This window comes from Leopardus geoffroyi, chromosome C1, assembly GCF_018350155.1.
Source record: "Leopardus geoffroyi isolate Oge1 chromosome C1, O.geoffroyi_Oge1_pat1.0, whole genome shotgun sequence".
Classification (NCBI taxonomy): domain Eukaryota; kingdom Metazoa; phylum Chordata; class Mammalia; order Carnivora; family Felidae; genus Leopardus; species Leopardus geoffroyi.
The window spans coordinates 203,087,879-203,114,901 of record NC_059328.1 but is presented as its reverse complement, the minus strand read 5'-3'; the positions used below and the strand labels follow the sequence as shown (position 1 = coordinate 203,114,901).

The window sequence follows — 27,023 nt, the reverse complement described above, 5'->3', positions numbered from 1 at the left end:
TCACAGTCCATGCACAACACCAGAATGGAGAGTAATCTTTCAGAACATAAGTAGATTACATCACTTCTCTGTCAAAACTCTCCAATACATCCCTACTTTACTCGAAGTACAAGGTCTACTACAGGCTTACATCTGGTCCTCACTACCTTCCTGTCCTCATTTCCTACTATTCTCCCCCTTCTTCACTTCTGCCATCCAAACTGGCCTCACCATAGCTCCTCAAGCTCACCAGGCAAGCTTCCATCTCTGGACCTTTGAAGTGATTATTCTCTCTGCCTCACTTTGCCCTCAGATAGCTACACTGCTCATTTCCCTCATCTCCATCAAGTCTTTGCTCAAAGGTCATCCCAGTGAGGCCTACCTTAACCATCCAACTCAGCACTCCTCGTCCTCTTTCTCCGCTTCATTGTTCTCCAGAGCTTTATCACCTCTCTACATCCTGTGCAGAATTCACTTATTTTGGTAAGTTCATTGACTCCGCGGCTAGAATGGAAACTCTACGACAAACAAGCACCGCTTTATCTCCAGTGCCTACAACAGTACCTCGCACAGAGAAAGAACTCAATGTTGAACTGAACTGCCATAATCTGGACAGGAGGAAATTCCAGTGGTCTCTAGAAAAAAATGTTATTTTTGCTAAAATATAAACACAGACAATGAAGATGAATGCTAAATAAAATTCCTTATAAAACTAAGGCACTTTATTCATCTTTCATTTAAAAAACAATTGGAATTTAAGGAAGGACAAAAAGTAATACCCCCGTTTTATGGATAGAGAAACCAAGGAAGGCTCTGGGAAGCTTGTCGCAAGCCATCCGGTGAGTCAGGGTTGAAATTTTGTAGTATGTTTCCAGCTGGATCTCAACTCTAACGGGTCTGCCAAACATCTGTTTCTGGTGAAATGCACGATGTCCTAAACAGCTGCCCTTCTCAAGCAATTGGGCTTCCCTATACATTGAAACTCCATCAAACATCAAAACTCATCACTAAGCCTGAGATCACAAAGCAATCCAATGTATAGCTCTGTTTAATCCTATCTCTCCTATTTCAGCTCCACTGGTCTTGGCTTGGAAGTAGGTGACCACATGTAGCTCAGCTGAGATGCAGGAAGCTGGAAGGCAGGAACAGATATAAATAAATAAGGTCCCAAACCATGGTCTTGTGTGAACAGGACACAAGAGCTGCAGCACCAACCAGCAGCCAAGAGAGGAGCTGACCCCCCACCCAAGCTCTTACCCTGGCATCTCCAAGTAAGGTGAGGTATACCTTTTACTACAGGAGTTTACATAGAAAAGATGGGTGGATGGGAGGAAGGAAGGAAGGAAGGAAGGAAGGAAGGAAGGGGAGAAAAGAAAGAAAGGAAAAACAAGAAAGAAAGAAAGAAAGAAAGAAAGAAAGAAAGAAAGAAAGAAAGGGAAAGAAAAAGAAAGAAAGAAAGGAGAAAGTTAAAGAAATAAAGGAAAGGAGAGGGGAGGGGAGAGAGGGGAAAGGAAAAAGAAAAAAGAAAAGACTCTCTACCATAACCCATGGATGGGAATGTGGGCTATGGGTCAGGAAACCATCCACAGCAGCATTTATCCCCATAGCCTAGAGCTGAGATGGGCTCAGTCTTCATCACTGTCCTAGGGCCAGTGCACAAAAGCAAGAACCTGTTGGGAGGATTATACAAGCTCTAGAAAGGAAGTGGCCTCTCAGGTAGAAGGTACCTCCCTGAGGTCTGGGAGGTATGCTCCTGGGGGTAAAGGCACATTACTGGAGAAAGACCCCTGCATGTAGAAAAGGAAGGAATCTTCTCTGGCACCAACAGCAATGAAGTTTACTGATTGAAATCATCCTGAATCTGGGGAAAGGAGGGAGCTTTATACATAAATCTCTTCTAGTTTCTCGTTCTTAAATTATTTGACTTGTAGCTTATCTCTTTTTTTAGTCTCTTTTTAGTTCTTGGTTGAGTTGGTGGCTTGAATAGTAGAAAAAGGTTGGCAATAGAGGGGTAACGAAAGTGGGTGGATGGACCGTAGGAATCTGAGATCACGTGCTGTGGGTTGGCCTCAGGAGGTGAATGAGTTTCCTGCAGTGTTTGGCAGAGGCAGGCCTGGGGCTGCTATGCGGCAGTAGCTGATTCCCCAGAGAGAGCATGGCTAATCGCTCACTGGCCCCCAGGGACACCAGCACCTGTGAGACAGAGAGCAGATGACAGAATAGGACATGCAGAGGACTCTCATTTGGCCCAGCAATTCCCACTCTAGTAAAGAAAGAAAAAGACAATGGGCCCCTGGGGAATCAATATAGATTCTGCGGGGAAAGAGAAACTTTGGAGAGAGGGCTCATCGAGACCGGAGGTCTGCTGCCATTCTCTTCGGTTACACACCATGAAACTGAGGCACCGCGGGATCCATGCATTTGTCCCAGGAAGGGGTCATAAATGCAGCAGTGACAGTAAGTCAAAAAGTGTGATTCCTAGTCATGAATCTTGACCAATGGGTCTTAACCTCAGTACCACCAAGAGTCTCTTATATTATTTCCCCATATGGATTGCCAGAAAATCCCATAATTTACATCATCACCATCCCGTCAAAATTTCTGTTCTGCATGAACCAGCCAAGGTTCCCACACTGCTTTATTATAATTTGGAGGTTTAGCCTTATCATAGGTAGATGTGTGATTCCCATTAGGCTACTTATGTCACAAGCAGAAAAAGCAGAATAAAGCAGTGGTTAAGGTATGGGCTCAGGCCTCAGACCCTTGAGCTCAGAAGTCCAGTTCCCCAAACTAAGCTTTGTAACTTGGGCATGTTATTAAATCCTTAGTGCCTCAGTTTCCTCACCTGCAAAATGAGGAATATAATAGCTTAAACCAGGTAATAAAGGTAAAATGCTTAGCATGGCGCTTTTCACGTGGTAAGTGCTAAAAAAAAAAAGAAAAAAGATAGCCCCTTCCCAGCCCCCAGAATGAAATCCCTCTAGACCTCAACATCACCTCATCTGGCCTCACCTCCTTCCCACATAGCCTCAAGAACAGAGAACCCCTGGGCTTGGAGATCCTGGGAATTTGCCACTCATCGGAGCCCTCTCCCACATTCCTTCCCTTCTCCGGGGTGGGAGATGGTAGATGGCACACCCATCTCCAAGACACCGCCCATGGGTTTCCCAGCATCCCAATTCCTCAAAGGCTGTCTCAGAAAAATGTCGTGAAATACAACCCCATCGTCATGGTCCGGAAGTCCCCAGGGGTGTACCTGATGGATGCAGGGCTCCTGTCGGAGGCTCCGGAGGGCAATGAGGGCGGCCTCCTTCACGTTTAGCTGGGGGTCTCCACAAGCCATCTCTAGGAGCCGCTGGGGTACTTGGCACTGTAACAGCTCCTCCCCCAACCCCTCAGGGCCCAAGTTGCCCAGAGCTGACGCGGCATTGCGCCGGATACCAGCCTGAGGATCTCCAAGTAGCTGGGTCACACTGGGTATCGCGGCTGCCAAGGCAGGTCCCAGGGGACCAGCTTGGTAGGCTGCGTTGCCCACAGCAAAGCTGGCACCGCGCCGCACGGCAGGGTCCTTGTCCCTAAGCCCCAGCAGCAGAAGGTTGAGCAGCCCAGCCTGGCTCTGCAGTGCCCCACGCACAGCCATGCTGTATTGCAGCAGGTGGCCCAGGAGCCCGTAAGTGCGGGCCCGCACAGAATTCTCTGGGTGGCCCAGGAGGCTGCGCAGGGGCCGATAGGATTCATCAGAGCCAGCCAGGAGTTCTTGGATGAAGGACAAGTGGCTGGGGGACAGTACTCGGGCTGTGTGGGCCAGCAAGGAGAGAATGTCAGAGGTCAGCAGCGGCTGGTCACCCAAGAGGGCAAGTGAGAGGAAGGAGATGATGGTTCTAGGGGAGGCAGCCACTGTGTTCACAAACTGGTTGAGAGAGGTGGAATCCGTGAGGGCCAGGTGTGTGAGGAGGCTGACAGGCAACTCAACTTGCGTCAACGGAAGATGGTGGCAGCAGACCTTGGAGAAGGGATAGAGGAGCAGGCAAAGTGGTCAGGGAGAGGAAGAATTCACCGCAGCGAGGTAGCTAGAAGGGGCCCAAGCTCTGGCCAAGAGAAAAGCCAAGCTATGCTGAGAAATACCACAGAGAGCTGGAAGACCTGACCCAAGCCCTCCACGTGAGACTGTGGAGCCCAAGAGAACAGGTGCAGGATCATTCCTTGCTCTGCAAGGACTCAGGCTCTCTGCCTTCAAAAACCCACTGCTGAATGCCAAGGATTGCACAGAAGTGACTCCTGGCTGAGGAGCTGAGTCTCCCTGCCCAGACTGGGATGTCCTCCCCACAGAGCTTCAACAGATCCAGATGAGGGACAGATGGAGACGGGAGGCGCCAGCCCCAGCTCTAACTAGTGCTTCTGCTCAGGCCTGAATGCTTTCTCCACTCCAACGCTTACATCAAGCCAGATGCTCCACTCTTCCAGGAGCTCAGGGGAGCCCTGGAGCTGTTGGGAAGTGAATTACAATACACGAGGTCGGCCATCTTCCTCCTCCACCTTCACGCCTGGTGGCTTTCCCAAATACCTGCAGCAGGCGGGCTGTGACTTCTGAGTCCACGAAGTCAGCTAACACACCTCCAAGGAGGTCGGCATCCACATCCAGGGCGAAGGGGAAGCAGAGGAGCTGGCAGACAGAGAGCACCACGACGGGCAGAAACCCAGACCCATGAGGCCTAAGGAGGGCAGCGTGGAAGGATTTACTCGGTTTTACTCACCCACCCTTTATTATTCTCTGCCCCCTTCTCAAATCCCCAAGTCCAGCGCCCCTTCTCCAACCTCACCAGTCCTATTTCTGGCCTCATAGCTCAAGCTGTCAGCTACGGCTCTCCTGCCCACCCCTCCCCACCGCCACACTGCAGACTGTCTGCACGGTCTGGTCTCCCTCGTCTAGCTCGAACTCACGCCCGGCCCAGCTGACGCAGGAAGCTGGGGGAAAGCAGGTGCTTCAGGGTGGTCATGAGGATACTTCCACGTTGAGACAGGTGGCTCAGGCATAACTGGGGCTCCTGGGTGAAGGTGGCCACGGCCAGGCTCAGCAGGGCTGCCATGCCTGGAAACACCGAGAATGGAGACCCAGTGGTGCAGGAAGGGCCTCAGATGCTCCAGCTTCTCCAGGGCCCCCACCTATTTAGTCCCCTTCCCATCCAGCACAGTCTGTGCCATCCTCTCCCCAGGGGGCAGTGGCTGCAATCTCTGTGGGCTAACCCAGTTCTAGGCTGCCTCCTCTTGAAAAGGATCAAAGGAGGCCATGCTTATGGAAAGATACCTTGGGGTGAGATCAGTGTCCAGTCTGGCTCTGGGCTTTGTGATGGCTGTGATTCCTGTGGAGACACCTCCTCGGGGAGCCTTAGAGCCATGGAGAAGCGGTGCCATAGAATGGTCCACATTTCTGAGCTAGCCACGTCCCTTATCGGGCTACCCTTCCCTGGCTGGAGATGAAATTGAAGGAGGGTGGGTAGGGAAGTCAAAGTCAGGTATCAAAATGCCTTTTTCTTTTCTTTTCTTTTCTTTTCTTTTCTTTTCTTTTCTTTTCTTTTCTTTTCTTTTCTTTTTTTTCACTCTTATCCCTGACCTCTGAGGAAAGGGAGTCCCAGAAATAATTCCTCTGTTTTCCCAACAATGTGGGATTTCCCTGTTGTCTTAGTTGCCTTTCTTATCACATCTTAACCCACGCAAGTGTCTGCTAGAAACCAGGGAATTACAGCTCTCCTCCCCACTGAATCCTGGGATGCAGCTGGGATTCCCCAGAAAGGGTCCACGATGAGGGCAGGGGGGGCCCTTTTGAAGGTAATCACGGCCACCATATTTGACAGAAGAGGCAAGTGTGGGTTGCTTCTTCATTCCTATCATCTAGCGGTTCATCAAAATGCCTAGCTTGTCTCTCCTGCCTTTCCAGCCAACCTAGGATGCACCTGTACCTGAGTGAGAAGCTGCAGCAGCAGGATGAGGAGGCCGTCATAGAATCCACAGCCACCTGGTGGAGTCAGCCGGACCTGACAGAGAGAGGCAGGAAGAATGCAGATCCCCAAGAGAGATGAAGGGGCCTCACAAACCCATGCCTGCAACTCCTGGTCAGGCAGAAAGAGCTTGTCCTCTGCCTGGTGTAGTGGGGAAAGCTCTCCTGGACTTACACAAGTCCTGGTTCCTGACTATTCATTCAATGACTACCTCTGTTCTAAAGACACATCATCTGGTAGGGTCGGAAGACACTTGCCACACAAGAGGCTGGGGTTGGGGTGGGAGTGGAGACACAGTTGAGAGTGCCTAACTCTGCCTTCTGGAGGTAGAACACCGATGAATTAAAAGTTCAAAAAGCAGTCAAGAGAAGGAGGTGGCAGGAAGGGACAGCATTCCTTGTAGCATAAATAAAGGCAGGTCATGAAAAATGATAGTGAATTTTGGAAGTGGTAACTCCTGGTATAGCAGGATTATAGAGCCCAGAGGTAACAGATGAGCTTTGAGAAGAAGGTAAAGGAGTCTGGACTTTATCCCGGAAGCAATCGGAAGCCACTGAACTCCACAAGCTCCACGTGGGCAAGATTTTCGTCTCTGTTATTCACTGCTGTAGTCTCAGAACCCAGAATAGTGTTCGGTACTCAATAGATACTTCTGTGCTAAATACTTGAACAAATGACTAGACTTTTAAGAAAGCTCACCCTGGTGGCAGTGAAGAGAATAGACTGGAGAGGAGAGAGCCTAGAATAGAGATCCTTCAGCGGGCAAGCGCCACAGTGCAAGATAGATGGTGTGCACACAAACTAAAGCAGGGTAGTGATGGTGCCAGGTAAAAAAAGATCTGAGACAACAGGAAGGCGGAACACATGGGACCTGGGGGAACCATCTAGATGGGGGGAATAATGGAGCAGAGAACACAGTCTATGATGACTCCCAGATTTCTGACTGGGGCTCCTGGATGAATGTGAGTGTCATCACTACTGGTACCACCTCTCTGAAGTTCAACTTTATCTAGAAAAAGCAGGTGAGTCTCATTACATTTCATGCATCTCTCTTTCAAGTGTGTTGTAAGATAAGATGTGAGGTGCTTTCCAAATTATAAAGAATTCTGCATCTATAAGGATGATGATCATTTGAATACTAAGTCTATCCTTATTACAAAATGAAAGAAATAGGGGTTCCAAAGTACCTAAAAAGGAGAGGCGGGGGGGGGGGGGGCGGGGGGAAGGCCCGGAAAAGGAGAAAGCAGAAAGGAGGCTACACAATGGACTGGATTCCTCAAGAGTTCTCAGGATGCCAGCCACCTTTTCCATTTCAGTTAAGGAGAAGGAGGGGGGACAGGGAATCCAAACTGTAGTCAGAGGGGAAGAGATTAAGCTTTTGAAATGACCCTAACAACAGGAGCAGGAGCTTCTGCGGGAGGAGACTAAAGTAGGCAGGAAGATCTCATCCTCCAGTAGGTAACTCGGATCCCCCTCCCTCTGTCCCTCTTTGGAAGTGTCAGCCCAGTCTGGGCTCAGAGAAGCTGTCATCTGGGGGCAGACAGGGAGGAAAGGAATGACTGCTTAGTTTGCCCCAGCCAAGCTGGCACTTCAGTCTTGCCCCCAAGTGGAGTCCTGGGTCTGACTCAGTGAAAATGTTGTCTGTGCCCTCTCCGGTATACCTCACCTCTGCAGGGGCAGACAGAGCGTGTGAGGCTGCGGCAATCCACTCCACAGGCTGGAGGTCAAAGGTTACCCCTTGCTGACCAAGTTGACCCAACAGGCAGGCTGCTGCACTCTGGGGAATTAGAGGAAGAGAAGGAATGTCTGAATCTGCACAGTAGTCACGACAGGCAGAGAAGATTTATGTCTCTGGCCCAGAAGAATGCCTCATAACCACCTCTTGATGAGAGTGATGCCCGTGCACCCCGCAGGCCTGGGTGGCAGGGTGAAAAGGGGAAGAAGGGGAAAACTGAAAACTCACCACGAGAGAGACAACGTGTGAATGGGTAAAGAGAGTAGCAATCTCATTGCCTAGCTTCTCCATTCTGGAAAAAGAAGATTCATCAAAGGATGCACCAAATGAAAGGAGGCTAGGGAGTGGCCTCCCTCCCTGCTGGATGGCACTCTCTACACGGCTGCATGACCTTGCCCCAAGGCACAAAGTTGGTAGGAATCTAGGTCTGTTCTGTTCTGTGTAGAGAACATCCCCATCCCTTCTATCCCCATCCCTTCTGAGGATAGGCTGTAAGGTGCCATTCCCCATATTCTACGTCAGGGTGAGCTATCGGGAGGGAAGATTCCAGTGGAGAGACCCTACTTCAGGCTTACCCAGAAGGCAGATCTTGCAGCCGAAGGACAAGAAGGGAGAGGAGGTAGAGTGCCACCTCAGTAGACTCTTCCCAATCTACTACCTTTACCTACAAAGGAAACCAAAGATATCAGAGCAACTTCTGATTGAGACAGTAGGGCCACTACGATATACCTGCCTGTGTTCCTGGCCTACCTTGCTCTGGACCAGCATCAACAGTGACTCCAAGGCCAGGGGCTCTTGCCCTAGCAGATGGCACAGGCGCTCACTGACATGGCAGCATGAGTAGAGAACCTAAAGGAGTGGGAAGCAGTCTGTCAGTGAAGCCGAGCAGCCCCTGGGTTCCTGGATCAGAAGGCTCAGCTGAGAAGCAGGCTAGCCTCTCCGCAGATCTAGTGTCCACACCGGGGCAATTCGAGAAGTTCAGGCCAACTTCCGCCTCTTCTTGCTATAAGACGGTGAGATAGGGCTACTGCTCTATTCTAGAGAGGACTGGCTAACAGTGGGGCCATCTCAGGTTGAACAGACTGAAAAGCAGAAAGGGACCCTCTGGGGTCTCTTGTCTCTCTCAGTGTCTTTCTCTCTTGGTCTTGGGGGTTAAAAAGAAATCTGAAGTCCCAAGAGTTCTGGACAGGCAGTACCTTGAGAAGGTGTAGGCACAGGATGGGATGCCGCAAACCAGAGATAATGGACGGTCTCAGTTGGTTGTTGTCCTCGGTGAGCTGATTCGCCAAATGCTGAGAGATCTGTAGGGACATACTTGAAGCCTCAACCCCATTCCCATATTCCAATCCTGTTCCTCTCATGTCTCCAACTACTCAGGGTTCTCAACCCCTTGCTAGCCACTCTTCCTCAGGTTCACCAGGAACCTCAGATCCCATTCTATTCCCAGTCTTCATGGCCAAAGAAGAACTAAAAGTCAGGGCCTAGTTTAGCCCTAGTAGAGACAGGTATAGAGGAAAGTGTTGCTGGCCAAAAGGGAGCAGGAAATCTAAATCCTGAGCCCTTGAGGCAGCATCACAGGTGGCTTTGGGTCAGCTACCCTACCACATGGGCAGTTTGTCAATGAGCTCTCTAGCCAGCTGGCCAAGGGTTCTGGGATTTTGGCGACATCGTGTTCAACAAGTGGCCAGATTACCAGACCCAGGTGGAAGCATCTGTTTCTGGAAGTACAGAGTAAGGGGAAGCAAAAATGCTTGTTTTTCTGCCTTTCTGAGAAGCTGAGGCCAGCCTCATCTCCAGCAACATGGATGAGAGGAAATCAGAAACTGCAGCTCAGACCTGCTCCTTGGCTTCCCAGCAGCTGGGCAGCCCCACAGGAGCAGTGCATATGGCTGCCAGTGCAGAGGACATGGCTCCAGGCAGGTCCTCGCTCTGCTCCCGTAGTGGCTGGCTCACTTGGGGGGCTCCTATGGAGAAAAGCAAAGAACGCAGGGTGGGGTCTGATTGTTTGTCTCGGATCCCCATTCATTCTTTCAGTGCACAGTTAGTTGCTGAGCCCTCACTAAATGCCAGGCACTCTTCGAGGCAATGGCAGCCGGGAGGGCATAGCCGGAGTTACTCAGAAGGCAAGAGAACCTCCACTCCCTACTCTGGTTACCTGGGGGGGTGTGGAAAGGGAGCTGGGGAACTGTCAGGCCATGAAGGAGCCCATCCAGCACAGCCCGCTGGGTAGTCAGCAGGCTGGAGTAAAAGGCTTTGGAGATGGTCCGGCTGTTCCCATCCATGGCTTCACACAGAACAGTAAAGCACTAAGGGAGACAAGGGCGGCATTAACATTAGGGCAGCAGAAAACTGACTGGGTTTAGGGTAAGGAGCAAGAATCCCCCCCAGAAAACCTGAGAATAAAGGAGAAAACCCAGGGGGACCAGTTGTGGCATTCTAAGTATTCCTCACACAGAAAATGCATTATAATTAATTGCCTTCACATTTCAAGGATGGCAATTTTAGGTTATCAATCCTATTCTCTGATCAGCTGCTTCCCAGATGATGTTTCTCAAAGTGTTATCTGTAGTCCATGAGTATGAGAATTCCTGGGGATTCCTGGGTCCCTTCCAACCCAGTCTTACTGATTCAGAATTTCAGGAGGTGGGATGTTTATTCCAAACTTCCTATGCACTCACTGCACAGTGACATATGACAAATGCTGGCCAATAACGTGAGTCACTGATGGCCAAAGTTTAGGTTAGACGTTGAAAGCTTCCTGACTTGAAAGGATGAGGGAGATTAAAATAGGCTCTCAGACTAGAAGAGTTCGAATGGACTGCTCACTGGAGGCAGAAATGCAGCCCAGATCTGTGTTCCCAATTGCCAGTCTGAACAATGGCTAGGCAACTGTTTATTTCCTTGCTCATGTTCCTCCCTAAGTGTCTCCTTGGAGATCAGTCAGAACTCCGCTATCTTCTCATTCAATCTTCTATTCTCCTGTCCCTCATTTCCAGAGTCCAGGGGCGAGAACCCACTAGCTTGCTAGTCGTAGGGCAAATACATTTGGGAAATACTAGTCCATCTGCAAGTCTCTTCAAAAAGAAATACTTCAAAAAAAAAAAAAAAAAAAAAAGAAATACTTCTAGGGGCGCCTGGGTGGCTCAGTCAGTTAAGCATCTGACTTTGGCTCAGGTCATGATCTCACGGTCCGTGGGTTCAAGCCCCTCATTGAGCTCTGTGCTGACAGCTCAGAGCTTGGAGCCTGCTTGAGATTCTGTGTCTCCCTCTCTCTCTCTGCCCCTCCCCCACTCATGCTCTGTCTCTCTCTGTCTCTCAAAAATGAATTAAAAGGGGCGCCTGGGTGGCGCAGTCGGTTAAGCGTCCGACTTCAGCCAGGTCACGATCTCGCGGTCCGGGAGTTCGAGCCCCGCGTCGGGCTCTGGGCTGATGGCTCAGAGCCTGGAGCCTGTTTCCGATTCTGTGTCTCCCTCTCTCTCTGCCCCTCCCCCGTTCATGCTCTGTCTCTCTCTGTCCCAAAAATAAATAAACATTGAAAAAAAAAATTAAAAAAAAAAAAAAGAATTAAAAAAGCATTAAAAAAATTAAAAAAAAAAAAAAGAAGAAATACTTCTATTTGTGGTTCCCTGAAACAGGCCACAGTCCTTAATGCCTCTGGGCCTTTGTAAATGCTGCTCTTTCTGCTTAGAATGTCCTCCCTACTTTCTGCCTCACCCACCCGGCAAACTTCTATGCATTCTTCGAATCCTAGCAAAGATGATTTCCTTTGAGATTTCTTCTATGACTCCCTGAGTAATATTAATCATATCTTCTTCAGTGGTGCTTCTGTACTTTATACAAGTTTTATACAAGTTCTAATGTACTTTTCATGCTGTTGTCCTTGATCATTTTTCATCTCTCCTACTAGACTACTAGTCCCTTGACAATGGGGACCTTCTCGTACTCAAGTGGCATAAGGCACACACTAGGTATTCAATAAATGTTTGTTCTATTACTTTGATCTAACCCTCTATAGTTATAAGAAAGGGAAAGGGAGAAACATGGAAAGATATCAGAGACAGAAATCTGGACAAGGGAGCAGATTACCATAAGGCTATCCCTCCTTAGAGTCTGCTCAGAGTCATCTGGTTGGGCCAGCAGTTTCCCCAACAGGTCCAAAAAGAGGTTGGCGGCCTCCTGAAACACCTGTAGGCTGGGAAAAAATAGCCCATCTCTCTAAAAGCCCACGTGTGGTAAACGTCAGTTCTGCAGGTAGGAGAATCTGTGCAAAGGAATATATCAGAATGCTCCTTCCCCTCCCCCCACTAAACACACACAGAGTCTTACATACCCTCCAAGACCTTTCTTTGCCATTTTCTCTAAGTTACTTAAATTGTGACCCTTCCATTTAGTGTATGGTGACCCTTAGAACCTCAAAGTCTTGGGGTGAACTTAGAGTGGTCTCGGTCCTTAAGAGAATCAGGGGATCCCTAACCTGTTGCTTTCTCCTCACTTAGCCTCTTCCTAATAAAGGAAGGAAGAATTGGGGGTAGAAATTGAAGCCAAAGTGGCCAACAGAGCAAAGCGGGCTCTCATCCCACCTGTCACCTGTCTGGCTCCTCTCCAGATTGAAGGTGCAGGCAAAATAGGCCTGAATCACATCCATCAGGTGCCGTAAGAAGGTCCCATACCAACATTGCTGCCAGGGAAGAGGACGGAGAATAAGGGCAATGTAGACGAAGAGAAAAGGCAGTGAAAAAGGTGTCAGATATCCAGTCAGGCTGACCAAACAGGGAGGCTTCTGGACAGAAAGAGGAAATCTAGAGGTAACAAAGGGGCAGCCAGGGGGCTGTAAACAGCCTGTATCTTGCTTGGCCAGAATAGCATTTAGGAGTTCAGGAGGCTCTATTTTTCAAATAGCTCAAATTCCTTTCTAAATTCCTTAGAAACATTCAAGGTTAATACTCACCAGCAGGATGCAGCTTCCCGTTAAACATTTCAGTGTTCTGTCCTCTCAGCTCAGCCACAGCAGAATGCAGCGTGGGGTAGCACAGATCTGGCCTCAGACACCCTGAGCCTCATGCCTACCTCCTCTGTTTATCCTACCTCCTCCATTTATTGTCCCTGTGGCCATTTACAAGCTAATGCTGGTGTATAAGTTGATTAATCCCTGAATTTCAGTACTCTGTTCTATAAAAGCAGGTCAATTAAAACCTAGGATTTAATATTCCAAACCACAGTGCACTAAATATTGGGAAATTGAGCATAAAAATCTGGATTTCTAGCTTCTCTTAGAAAACTGGAAGATCTGGCAACACGGGGCCCGTGTTCTCATGTGGCAACAGTGAGCTGAAGCTGAGGGCATGTCCCATTCAGATTGGGCACAAGATCTCCGGTCTGTCGTCTTCCCCGCTACTCTCATACAGTCACACAGAGTCTACCTCCCTGACTGACGGGATCTGCCTGGCATCAGAAGGCAGTGGAGTATGCAACTCGTGGTCTACTAACCGGAGAGGAGGAAAGGAAAGAAAAGAAAAGGCAGTGGGCCGAATAGAGATGGCACTTTGAAGAAGAGAAATCCAAGGAGCAGAAAGTCCTGGAAGTCTTTCAAGGCTACTGGCCTACTGCTTACCTGCTGGATACTGTTGCTGTCCTGGCTGTGTCTGAGCAGGCTGAGCAGCAGCCCGGGGAGCCCTGCCTCACGACAGAAGGAGTACAAGAGAACAGAGTCGCTGCAGCTGGACAGAAGACTGCTCAAGACCCGGAGTGCAGGAAGGATGTGGGAAGCACCCTCCAGCATGCCTTTCAGGATCTGGGCGACACGAGGGAAAGAGACAGTAATCGATCTTATCAGAGGGAAAAGGAGTCACAAATACTAATTGTCCCCAAGGAGTTGGCAAAGCAGACCAATGATCTCATTCCTTTCTTTGGGATTCTAAAACCCAAAGAAGGAGAATAGAGAAAAAGGGAAGCAGTAACAAGGAAGAAGAATATAGATATAGATGGTCAGGTCACTTGACTTACAACAGTGGTGACCAAGGGACAGGGGACCTCACTCAGAATCTCCGTCAGGCCCAGTGCCATTCCTATCTCCTCCCTCCCTTCTCCAGCCTTTAACTTTAAAAAACATATGTATGTGCCCACACGCACTTCCAAAGATTAAACACAATGGACGCAAAACAGTGTCATTCAACTCCAAACAGATAAAGCAATATCATCCAACTCTAGATCAGGACTTGACTAACTATGTATGACCTACAGGCCAAATCTAGCCTGCCACTTATTTTCATATAGCCTACAAAGTAGGGTCAGTATGATACTTTGAAATGGCTATTCTTTAAAAGGTTACTCTTTAGGGGCGCCTGGGTGGCTCAGTCAGTTAAGTATCCGATTCTTGATTTCGGCTCAGGGCATGCATGATCTCAGTTTCGTGAGATTGAGCCCCGTGTCGGGTTCTGTGCTGACAGCGCGGAGCTTTACTTGGGATTCTCTCTCTCTCTCATCCCTCTGTCCCCCCACCTCAAAAATAAATTAAAAATTTCTAAAAAATAAAAGGATACTCTTCAAAAGAGAGTAATGTTTACATCAAGTGCTTTATCATATGCCATTCAGTGTTTCTAAATCTTTTCACTTATTTGCTCATTTACTCTTTACAATAACCCTGTGCAGGAAATGCAATTAACCATTTTACACTAAAGCTTCTAGATAGGTTAAGTAAGGAGTCAATAATCACACAGCTAAAGAGTAGTTCAGATGGGGGCACCTGGGTGGCTCAGCTGGTTGAGTGTCCGACTCTCAATTTAGACTCAGGTCATGATCTCACAGTTCGTGGGATGGAGCCCCGTATCTGGCTCGGTGCTGACAGCACAGCGCAGAGGCTGCTTGGGATTCTCTCTCTCTCCATCTCTCTGCCCCTCCCCCCACTAGTGCTTTCTCTCTCTCTCTCTCTTTCAAAATAAATAAATAAACATTAAAAAAAAAACTTTTAGAAAAAACATAGGAGGAAATCTTTCTGACTCTGGGTTTGGAAAAGATGTCTTCCACGTAACACCAAAAGCATAATACACAAAAAGAAAAAATGGTAATTGAATGTCATCAAAATTCAAAACCTTTGTGCTTCAAAAGACACTCTTATGAAAATAAAAAGACAAATCATAGACTGGGAAAAAATATTTGCAAATCACATATCTGATAAGGGTCTCTTATCCAGAATATACAAAGAATTCTTATAACTCAAGAAGACAGAACCCAATTTAAAAATGAGCAAAGGACTGAAGAGCTATTTCACCAAAGAAGATACACAAATGGCTAATAAGCACATGAAAAGACACTCCACATTAGTCATTAGCAAAGTGCAAATTAAAATGACAATAAGCCATTATTTCACACTCACTAGAGTGGCAGTGATAAAAAGACAATAATACAAGCTGGCAAGAATGTGGAGAAATGGGGCCCCTCATACATTGCTGGTGGGAATGTTAAATGATGCAGCCACTTTGGAAAAGAGTTTAGTAGTTTCTTAAAATGTTGAATATAAATTACCATCCAACCCAGCAATCCTAGGTATCCACAGAAGAAAAATGAAAACATATATCCACAAAAATACTTCCATATGAATGTTCATTGCATTATTATTCATAAAAGCCAAAAAGTGGAGACAATTCAAATGTCCATCAACTGATGAATGAAGAAACAAAATGTGATATAGCCATATGACAGAATTCTAATGAGAACGAGCAATAAAAAGGAATGAAGTATTGATATGTCACAAGAAGAAGGAACCTCAAAAATGTTCCACTAAGTGAAAGGAACCAGATGTAAAAATTGTGTATTGGGGTGCCTGAGTGGCTCAGTCAGTTGAGTGTGCAACTTTGGCTCAGGTTGTGATTTTGTGGTTCCGTGAGTTTGAGCCCCACATTGGGCTCTCTGCAGTCAGTGTGGAGCCCACTTTGGATTCTCTGTCTCCCTCTCCCTGCCCTTCCCCCGCTGGTGTGTGCATGTGCTCTCTCGCTCTCTCTCTCTCTCAGAAATAAACATTAAAAAAACAACAAAGAAAAAACCAAACTGTGTACTGTATGATTACATTTATGTGAACTACCTGGAACAGGCAAATCTATGAGACAGAAAGTAGATTAGGGGTTGCCTGGGACCAGGGCTTTGGGAATGATAATGACTTGTAAATGGGTATGAGGGATCTTACTGGGGAGATAAAAATGTTCTAAAACTAGATTATAGTGATGGTTTCACAACTTGGTAAATTTCCTAAAAATCATTAAAAAAAAAAAAAACAAACGGCGCCTGGGTGGCTCAGTCAGTTGAGCGTCCGACTTCAGCTCAGGTCATGATCTCACAGTTTGTGAGTTCGAGCCCCATGTCGGGCTCTGTGCTGATGGCTCAGAGCCTGGAACCTGCTTCAGATTCTGTGTCTCCCTCTATCTCTGCCCCTCCTCCACTCATGCTCTGTCTTAAAAATAAATTAAAAAAAAAAAAACCTTAAAAAAAACTTTAAAAAAAATAGAAGGAAAGAAATGCAGGCAACATATTCTGGCCAGTTCTCAGGAAGGAAGATCATGGTGTTTCAGAAAACGAAAGGCTTAAATTATAGAAAAAGCCTAAATGTCCATCAACTGATGAATGGATAAAGAAATTGTGGTTTATATACATAATGGAATACTACGTGGCAATGAGAAAGAATGAAATCTGGCCTTTTGTAGCAACGTGGATGGAACTGGAGAGTGTTATGCTAAGTGAAATAAGTCATACAGAGAAAGACAGATACCATATGTTTTCACTCCTATGTGGATCCTGAAAAACTTAACAGAAGACCATGGGGGAGGGGAAGGGAAAAAAAAAGGTTAGAGAGGGAGGGAGCCAAAACATGAGACTCTTAAAAAACTGAGAACAAACTGAGGGTTGATGGGGGGTGGGAGGGAAGGGAAAGCGGGGGATGGGCATTGAGGAGGGCACCTGTTGGGATGAGCACTGGGTGTTGTATGGAAACCAATTTGACAATAAATTTCATATTAAAAAAAAGTTAAAATTAAAATTAAAAAAAAAGGAAAGGCTTTGTAAGAAAGAACACTATGAATACCAATTAAGCAAAATATTATTCCTTAAAAAAGAATCTCATTCTTCTCATTCGTATACCTATATTAGAAAATATTGTATACTTATTTTTAACTTACTTAAATTTTTTTAAAATTTCTGATTTAATTAAGATTTTAAATTTAATCAAGAAAGATTTCATGGAAAAGCGCTTTCTCTCACTATGGAAGTACTAAATAATACCCTCCATTTTTGCCTCTTGCTCTTCAATGCCTAAAACGTTTACCATCAGTCTGCCGACCCCTGCTCTAGGTGAATGCTCTTCCCTTCCCAAAGAGAACCCAATGGGGCACCCGGGTGGCTCAGCTGGTTAAGCATCTGACTTCGGCTCAGGTCATGACCTCACGGTTCGTGAGTTCGAGCCCCACATCAGGCTCTGTGTTGATAGCTCAGAGCCTAGAGCCTGCTTCGAGTTCTATATCTCCCTTTCTCTGCTCCTCCCCCACTTGCACTCTTTCTCTCAAAAATAAACATTAAAAAAGAAAGAAAGAAAGAGAAATCTAAGGCCTGTTCTTTCTGTGTCACTAAAGGAGGTTAGCAAATATTGAATTAAATAGATGGATGATTGCAAGAGAATTGGAAAGGGACAAGCTTTCTTTTTCTCCTTATGTTTTTTAATATCTCATCTGTGATTAAAATAGTCTAATCCCATCCACAGTATCCTTCTGCCCGTTACCTGCCCTCCTGCCTCGCGCAGCTGACCCTGGATGCGCTGGCAGAAGTCAGGATTGCACAGCAGAGTGAGGGGGGCCTTCAGCTGGACAGGCACAGGGTCAGTGGTCTCTAGCAGGTGCTGCCACTCATCATCGCTGTCGGGCTCCTGAGGCATAGGGGAACGAACAAGGTCAGAAGTGTGTAAGGTTCAAGGGTAGTAGCCCTCAACCTGCAGAATCATGGAATAAATGCAAGAACCAGGGAATCCTTCAACACAGATGTATTTGCTTCAACCACCGGTTTAAAAAGGTATAGTTTGGCAGTATGTGAGGGGTCTTGAAAAGTCTCTTGGAGAACACTGGCATGTGTTCATAAAGAGGTACCTACAATATGTCCATTTATAATTTTAAAAAATTGGCAATGTCATAAAGGCAATCAGTAAGGGAATAATAAATCATGGCACATCCATATTAAGAAATATGATGAAGTTATTAAAAAGATTATAGTACTCGGACGCCTGGGTGGCTCAGTCGGTTAAGTGTCTGAACGTCCGACTTCAGCTCGGGTCATGATCTCATGGTTCGTGGGTTCAAGCCCCATGTCAGGCTCTGTGCTGACAGGTCAGAGCCTGGAGCCTGCTTCGGATTCTGTCTCTGTCTCTCTGCCTCTCCCCTCCTCATGCTCTGTCTGTCTCTCTCTCTCAAATATAAAATAAAAAAACAAAAAAAAAATAGAAAAAAAAGTTTATAGTACTGAGGACACATCACTAATGTAGTATTCTGACCAAAACTACATAAATGAATTTAATCATGAGAAAGTATCAATTTGAGGAACATTCTCCAAAATAACTGGCCTGTGTACCCCAAAACTGTCAGTCATGAAAGACAAAGAAAGACTAGGAACTATTCCAGATTAAAGGAAACTAATGAGATATAACAATGAAAGCAATGCATAACCCTGGATTGTATCATGGACCAGGAAAATTTTTTTTTTGCTATAAGGAATAGTACTGGACCAATTGGCAAACTTTGAATATGGATTATAGATCAAGTAGCAGAATTATATCAATGTTAAATTTCTGGCTTCTGTAATTGTACTGTAGTAATGTAGGTCAAGGATCTTGTTCTTAACCAATGTGCACTAAAGTGCTTAGGGGTAAAGGGACATGATTGCATCTTACCCTAAAATGACTCAAGAAAGAGGATACACCCTTATGTAAGCAGACATATACAGAGAGAAAATCATAAAGCCACTGTGGCAGAATTTGAAGAGTTGGTGAATCTGGATGAAGGGCATACAGGAATTCTTTGTGGTATCCTCACAATTATTCTTGAAACTTGAAACTATTTCAAAATAAAAAGTTAACTACTCCCCCCCCCCCCAAAAAGCCAGAAAAGATTAAGGTAGAATTATATGTTCAGATGTAGAAAGATCTCCAAAATGGATCATCTGGTAAGAGAGGCATGATGCAAAACAGTACATGTAGTGTGAACTCAACAACATTAAAATAGTCAAACTACAGATTTCTATGTATGCGTATACATACATGTAGAAGTGCAAACATTTGGAAAAAGAAAGACTAAACTAATAATGGCAGACACCTCTGGAACTGGGGTAAGACGCAAGAAGGACTTTCATTTCTACCCATGTGTTCCAATTTTTGATAATTGCATGTTTATACTGTGCAATTAAAAATCTACAAATTAATAGTAAGAAAGCAATTTTTAACACCAGGGGAGCTTGTTCTTGGATGGTTGGGAATCACTGTTCTAGAAAAACATGTACCCAGACCCAACATCTGATGGCAAGGTCAAGGCCAAGAGGGGCCCCCACAGCTCACCTCATTTTCTAGGTCCACTGCATCAATGCTCCGCTGGCTCACCACCTCTGGCCTCAGCTCTAGGAGAGCTGGTTCAGAATCCTGGCTGATCTGGTTTTCCCTGCCAGAGGAACAGGGAACAGGAAGAGTTCCAGACCTGTGAGGCTTAGGGTTCATCTACATATTCCTCTCTCTAGGCCCAAGATACGAATGAAAAACGAGCCATATAGGACTGGATAGAAAAGAGCTTTCTTCTAGGATATGGCAGGACAGGATGTTGACCACTACACATATCCTTGACTGCCCTTCCACTTTGAACCTTACTCTCAAGCCTACCTTGGCAGTTTTCACCTGTAGTTCTCAACTCAAATATCTTCCCTTTTACATGGAGACAATTCTTTCCTTCTCAGTTAATGTACAACTGAGGCAATAAAGAAAGGAAAATTCCCATTTCCACTGATGAATCAGGAAAGTATCCAGAATCGGAATTCAAGAACACAGGACCTGGATTCCGAGGGCCCTGTCCATACTTAGGTGGTGGCTAGTGATAGACACCATTTTGTATTTGTTTGGACTAAAACCAAAGATCTTCAAGGGACCTCCATCTATAAACCCCTGGCTAGCCCCTCCTCACCGAGGTACAGGGGGGGCCTCTCCAGCCCCCCACTCAGCCCAGCTGTTCTTCATTTCTGAGGCCAAGATCCCAGCCAAGAGGCCTGGTTCCTGAGGAGTGGCTCTTAGTCTAGGCAGAGGGGCTGTGCCAGAAGCCATCTTGCTGGTCCTGTCCTCTTGCTCAAGGGCAGGTCCTGTGTTCTGGTGTTTCTGTGGGAAATGGGCAGGAGACACACTGAATCAAAACTATTTGGTTGTGGGGTGGGCTGCCTGGGTGGCTCAGTGGGTTAAGCATCTGACTCTTGGTTTTGGCTCAGGTCATGATCTTGTGGTTCCTGAGTTCGAGCCCTGCATCAGGCTCTGAGCGGACAGTGTGGAGCCGGCTTGTGATATTCTCTCTCTCTCTCTCTCTCTCTCTCTGCCCCTCCCCTGCACATGCCCTTTCTCAAAATGAATAAATTTAAAAACAAAACAAAACAAAATCATTCATAGGTATGAATGGTACCGACTCAGAGGGCAGAATGAAACCTATTCATGGCCCTTTCTCAACCTTCCTTCTCCAATTCTCTCGGTCACTAGGCTGGTCATGCCACATATTCCCTTCTGTCCACATACCTTCTGCTTGGCCTCCTCAGCCATGCGTTTACAGGCTTGTCGCAAGATTCGAGAACGATTGCCCTTGGGGGCCAGCTGGTGTGCCTGTTGGTCCTTTAGGACCTGAAGTTCTGGGGGTAGGCGACTGGTGAATGGGGTACCCACATCTGGGCCTGCTGGTTCAGTTATTACTGTAGGGAAGAAGAGGGAGAATATGTGATCACACTGGGGCTGCACCACCATCTCCACTTGGCCAGAGACAACTTCAGTGTCCTCAGGCTTCTGTGGAAGGAGGCCATTTTGACAATGTGACAAAGAGGGAGTGGGGTTGCAAGAGAAGTGCCAAAGGTTAGGCAAAAGGTTAGGAAGAAAGTTCCAGCTGGTAGGGCAAAGCAGACATGTTACATCCAGACACTGGGGGAAGGGGGTAGATTGGAAAGAGCGCCAGGGAAGTGTAAAAGCCCTGGGAACCCCAATGACTCACTGGTGACACGACCAGCTATAAAGGGGTGATGTAAGAGATCTGGCCAGGACAGACGCTGCCTAGGGTCCTTGGTGAGCAGTCCCTGCAGGAAGTTCTGTGGAGAGAAAAAATACCCCATGGGTCATCGCTTTCCTACAGACTCCCTCTAACTCACCAGCAGAACTAGGAAACCAAGACTCCTGAGTCCGTTCCATGAGCAAACTAGCTGGTCTTGATCATGCCCTCTCTAATCCTATCCTTAGGCCTCATTTAGCTGGCTTCAGGGAGAGACTTCTTTGCCTCACCTCCTGCAGAGCCCCAATTCCTGTCCAGAGACTTACTGTCACCTTCACAATCATCTTCAGAAAGCAAACATTCAAAAGAGTCCAAATTGCTCACTTTTCCCTCCCTTTGATTGCGGGTTTGTTTGCAGCTGGGTAGGACCAGAAGCATTGGTGGTTAAAAGCACACTCACACCCAAGTCATTGTGTAAAGATGTGTTTGGGAGCACAGAAAAACAGAAATCTTTCAGCAAGTCTTGAGATGGTAGAAGGGAAGGGAGACTGCCTCTGAAAAGGGTGTATCTGTTATGGTGTATCCTTGGGAAAATCCCCAGTTGGGCCTAAAATAGGGATAGAAGGTACTGGTCGATTATGACCACTGTTCTAAAACAAGGTGATTAGTATATTGTGGCTCTTGCTGAAGATGCCTGCCTGTCTGCTCTAAGGGAGAATGAATATCCTATGTAGATCACCCACTTAAATTTCTTTTGCTTAGATTCTTTTTGATAATTATTTGAGCCTCCCCAACTAAATAGGTTAGGGAGAAACTTGTCCCTTTTCATCTTAGACAGGCCAAGGGAAAGTTATAATGAGACTGCACTCTGGGAAAAGGTTGCACTTAAATTCCATTGAGGGCCCAAATTTTGCCCTAGATAAGAAATAAAAAGGGTCAACTCTTTATTCTCCCTCCCTCCCTCACCTCCTGAGACTTAGCTGCAATCAACAGATACCACTTCTATCATCTGCCCCTAATCGCTGATCTAGCCCCACTAGCTCTGGCCATTTGGATTTCTGAAGAGTCCTTCTTTCAGGAAGAAGACTAAGAAGTCTGTGGGCAAATCTAGATATCATGAGGACTTTGCATCTGATAGGAAGTAAGTGGAAGAGAGGATGTGTAAAAGGACAGTTTCTGTCTCTGGTGGCTTGAAACTACCTTACCATTGTGATAAAGAATAGCCTGCCCTGGGGGCACCTGGGTGGCTCGGTGGGGTAAGCATCTAACTCTTGATTTCAGCTCAGGTCATGATCTCACAGGTTCGTGAGTTCAAGCCCCACATTGGGCTCTGCACTAGAGCAGAGCCTGCTTGGGATTCTCTCTCTCCCCTCTCTCTCTGTCCCTCCCCACCGCGCGTACGTGCTTTCTCTTAAAACAAATAAATAGACTTAAAAAAACACACACATATGTACACACACACATACATATGAATATATATACACATACATACACACACACATACATATGAATAGCCCATTATGTATATGAATAGCCCGCCCCAAGGAGGGGCTGGCTGGTATTCCCAAATTCTGCAGAGTTTAGAACAGCCTCCCAGAATAAGCCCCTGCAGCAGAAAAGCAACGCAGCTTGGCCCAGCTCCCACATTAGTTCAGTAACTGCAGAGTCTTGCCCCAGATTTTGGAAAAGGGAACCAGGGCAGAGGAAGACAGGTTTCTAATGCAAAAGTAATCTCCCTTTCGACGTTCATTACCTTGAAGCAAGGACTAATGGTGGTCGGCCAGCGCACAGGGTCTTTGAGAATGAGGCTGACCAACTGAAAGATGCTGGTAGTGTAGAAGGGAGGGGTGCCCACAGCCAGCTCATACAGTATGCAGCCCACAGACCAGAGGTCTGCAGTGTGGTCGTATGGTCGCTCTTCCACCAGCTCTGGAGACATATAAAGTGGTGTGCCTTTGATGGATGTCAGCACCATCGTGTTGGTGCTCATTGCCCGGGCAAATCTGCAGGAGATGAGGGAACGGAGTTGGGAAGAGAAAAAACATATTCAATAAAAACAAGGCCTATCATGGTGTGAGATATCCCAAACTCAAACAGAGAACACCTTCCAAAGACCCAACAGGAACCCCCAGTCTTTTAGCTCGGGTTCTAAAATGAGGTCCAGGTAAGTTAAGCATATGGCCTAAGACTCCTTGCAGAACTGGAAGCTGAGACGGAAGGTCAGGGTCCTCACCCAAAGTCACAGAGCTTGATGCCACCACCCTTGGCAAGGAGGATGTTCTGAGGTTTCATGTCACGGTGGAGAATGCGGTGGGAATGCAGATAGTACAGAGCGGACACCAACTGGGCAGCAATGGCCTGAACCTAGGGGTCAAACAGGCAGGGGAAGGAAAGGAGAGGCCAGAGGAAGGAGCCTACTGACGAGCCCAAAGACATTTCCCTAAATTACTGATGAGATCTTCTCTTCTTGCTCTTTCTTCCAGAGCTTCCCACATCTTCCTTAGCTCTTGACTCCCATTCACTCATTCTTTCATTTGTTCATTCACTCGTTCAAGGAAAATGTATCGAGTCTCACTAGCTGTGGCCTGGGATGAGCAAATTATCTCGTGCCTCTCATATGCATCAGCTGTAAGCTCATGATAATAATACCACCTCCTTTATAGGATTATTGTGAGGATTAAACAAGTCAAAGCATGCCATGCTCAGAATGGTGCCTGGCATTTAGTAAGCCTTCAATATACATTAGCTGTTACTAAAAAAAAAAATTTTTTTTGTTTATTTAGTTTTTGAGAGAGACAGACGGAGCACAAGTGGTGGAGGGGCAGAGAGAGGGGGAGACACAGAATCAGAAACAGACTCCAGGCTCTGAGCCATCAGCACAGATCCTGACGCAGGGCTCGAACTCACAGACCGGGAGATCATGACCTGAGCCGAAATCGGATGCTCAACTGACTGAGCCACCCAGGTGCCTCTACATTAGCTGTTATTAAACAAGACAAAGTCTTTTTTCTCAAGACAAGTAATCAGACAACAAACAAGACAGACAAAATAAGTACGATGATGACTTACAAATGACAATGCTTAAAATGGATTGCTACAACAGGAAGTCCTGGGGAGGGGGGCTACTTGTTAGAGTACAGAGAAATCCCTAGAATGAGTGTGGCTGGAGAATGTGTTCCACCAAATCCCACTGCCAACCAGCAGGTCTTGGTGGTGAATCCTGCCTTAACAACAACTCTTATTCCCTTCCTGCCTTCTCTGGTACCACCACACGTGCTATCTGGTGACAGCAAAAGCATTAATAACAGGAATGTTGAATACTGTGCATCAGGCACTCTTTTAAATGCTTTATATGAGGGGTGCCTGGGTGTTTCAGTCAGTTAAGCATCCAACTTTGGCTCAGGGCATGATCTCACAGTTCATGGGTTTGAGCCCCACATCGGGGTCCATGCTGATGGTGCACAGCCTACTTGGGATTCTCTCTCTCTCCTTCTCTCTCTGCCTCTCCCATGCTCGAGCTTTCTCTCTCTCTCAAAAAAAAAAAAAAAAAAAAAAAGTTTTTTAAAGATTTAAATGCTTTACATGAATTCATTAATCTTCACAATAGTCTCATGAGACAGACATTAAAATAACATCCATTTTTATTTTATTTTTTAAAATTTTTTTTATTAAAAAAAATTTTTTTAATGTTTATTTATTTTTGAGACAGAGAGAGACAGAGCATGAGTGGGGGAGGGACAGAGAGAGAGGGAGACACAGAATGGGAAGCAGGCTCCAGGCTCTGAGCCATCAGCCCAGAGCCCGACGAGGGGCTTGAACTCACGGACCGCGGGATCGTGACCTGAGCTGAAGTCGGACGCTTAACCGACTGAGCCACCCAGGCGCCCCGATGACATCCATTTTTAAATGAGGAAACTGAATGCTAAGAAGTTAAGGTAACTCGCCCAAAAGGATCCAGCTAGAAAGTGGCAGAGACAACTTTGTACTCAGATTTTGGCTCCAGTGTTCACCTACTTTACTGACATGCCACACTGTCTCTATATATACCTAGACTCTTATAGTTTCTTCAGGAGTTTTCAAAATGGAGAATCTCAGTGCCCTCAGCTTTTGCTACCAGTCCTTAATCTGAAAAGAGGTCAGGGTAGGGGACAAGTTTGAGCCAGGAAACATACCTGGTCTTCTGGAAGTTTTCCATCATCTTCCAAGATCTGAAAGAGCTCTCCCTCAGCATAGTCTGTCACCACCACCACCTGCAGGGAGAAGGCAATGGTACTGATGGCTCCAGATTTATGCATTCTGAGGCTGGGAAATTTGGGGGACCCTTCTTCCTGGGGAGAGGTGACCCAAAACTGAAGTGCACCTCTTTGTCAGTTTCAAAGCTGTCAAGCATATGCACAATGTTGGGATGCCGCAGACCCCGCATGATTTCAATCTCTCGTTGCAGATTCCTCAGCTCCTTCTCTGAACGTCCCAGTTTTGGAATGAACTTCAGGGCCACCACCTGTCAGTGGTAAGATGAAGAGTCAAGGCCTAACCATGCTATTGAAACATTCACCTCAGAGCTCCAGAACTCAGGCTTCAGATTGTTTGGGCAAATTCTCATTACCTGCTAGTCTCCTACTCCTCTTCCTTACAGTACCCTGGCCTTATCCAGACTCCCCCCACCTCTTGCCCTAGGAGAAAACAGCCTCTGCCAGACAGATTCCTTTGGTGGAATCTGGGAGAGGTGTTCTGATCTGGGTAAAGAACTCTGGGTAAAAATTTAAGAGATTTAGGGGAAAGAGAGGGAAGAAGAAAATGAAGAAGGAAGAATAAAGTTAAGGTGGTTTATCTCTTCCTGTGTGGTATGATAGACAATAACAATAATAAAAATAAAATTTATTGTTTACTAGGTGCCAGACAATATACTAATGTAGTGATTCAGCATGAATCATATTTAATCCTCAAGCCCCATCAATCAGATACTGTTCTTATCTTCATTCTACAGATGAGGAAACTGAGACATTGAGAGTTTAAGTAACTTATCCACAGTTCTAAGGCTAGAAATGGTGGATCTAGGGTCTGAACCTAGTAATCCAATATTAGAGCACACACTCCACAAGAGGAATGACCGAGTCAGTGCCTTTGGAATACAGGTCCGTATTCTGGTCCCTGTAGAATCCCACCCAAGAGATATCCCTCCTTGTTCACCACCTGAGCACTGTATTTTCTTCGACCCTTGTACACCCTCCCAAAAGAGCCTTCTCCGATCATCTCCAACACGTGGTACTTCTCCATGACAGAGATTTCGGGATCCTTCAGATGGAAGGAGGTAGAGATGGTGGTGAAGGGCTACAGCTCCAGGGACAGCTCCACACATCTAGGAGGCCTGGGTCGGGCATAAAAGAAAGGTTTATGTTAGCCACCTTGCCTTTTCCTTTTTCATAATAATCCAGGCTTCAAAAACATGGTACGGTGAAGTGGATGGAAAGATGAGATCTTGGGAGCAAACAGAGAGCCTCTTGTTCTCCCTCCTTTTCAACCTCCTCCTGGCCCCCAACCCAACCTCGTTCCCACCGAAACCCGTGCCCCACGCCCCTCTCCACGCAGCTCCGCCCACTCGACCGCTCCCCTTCTTCTTCAATCCAGCTTCTCCCCTCGGCCCCGCCCCCTCCGTCCGGCCTCGCCCACCCGACCCCGCCCCTTCCATCCAGCCTCGCCTACCGACCCCGCCCCTTCCAGTCTCCCCAGGTTCCTGCCCCCGCCAACCTCCTCAATACCCCCGCCAGTGCCACCTGCCCGCGCGCTTCGCAGACCGGAGCCCCACTCTCACCCCCAGCCTAGGAGCTTCAAGCTCCTCAGGCCGAGGGATGCAGGCCCTGGCCTTCAGCCCCGCCCCTTCCGGCTGCCTGTGGATTTTGCCTGACTTATAATTCTTCTCCACTCCCGCTGCCTTTCTTTTTAGACTCCCATTGTTACCACATGTGCTCGCTGGAACTGGTCAGAGAGGTTCAGAGGACAAAGGCGTTCAGAAGTATTGGAGAGTCGTCGGACCACCCATAGGCACTTTCTAGGGCACTTCCGATCCCTCTC

At 46.9% G+C, this 27,023-nt stretch overlaps 1 protein-coding gene across 8 annotated transcripts; it reads right to left on the bottom strand.

Moving 5' to 3' along the window:
• Positions 1-679: 679 nt before the first annotated feature.
• Positions 680-27,019, bottom strand: STK36 (serine/threonine kinase 36). Of its 8 annotated transcripts, none has more exons than XM_045481258.1 (27): positions 26,910-27,019; positions 26,145-26,319; positions 25,312-25,452; positions 25,124-25,201; positions 23,185-23,315; positions 22,705-22,954; positions 20,958-21,051; positions 20,495-20,664; positions 19,902-20,089; positions 19,289-19,388; positions 17,471-17,614; positions 13,322-13,501; positions 12,291-12,490; positions 11,797-11,902; positions 9,866-10,016; positions 9,547-9,674; positions 8,907-9,011; positions 8,461-8,559; positions 8,286-8,374; positions 7,939-8,002; positions 7,642-7,752; positions 5,937-6,011; positions 5,285-5,447; positions 4,921-5,068; positions 4,544-4,691; positions 3,236-3,982; positions 680-2,172 (listed from the first exon to the last, which is right to left on the bottom strand). In XM_045481258.1, exons 2-27 carry the CDS (start codon positions 26,226-26,228, stop codon positions 2,029-2,031), a joined length of 4,038 nt encoding a protein of 1,345 aa, XP_045337214.1. In that variant the 5' UTR covers positions 26,229-26,319; positions 26,910-27,019; the 3' UTR covers positions 680-2,028. The 8 variants fall into 8 exon arrangements, with proteins under 8 accessions (XP_045337214.1, XP_045337210.1, XP_045337216.1 ...); XM_045481254.1 differs by lacking the exon at positions 26,910-27,019 and adding an exon at positions 26,700-26,903; XM_045481260.1 differs by lacking the exon at positions 26,910-27,019 and adding an exon at positions 26,700-26,903 and having other exon boundaries at positions 12,291-12,388.
• Positions 27,020-27,023: the final 4 nt, after the last annotated feature.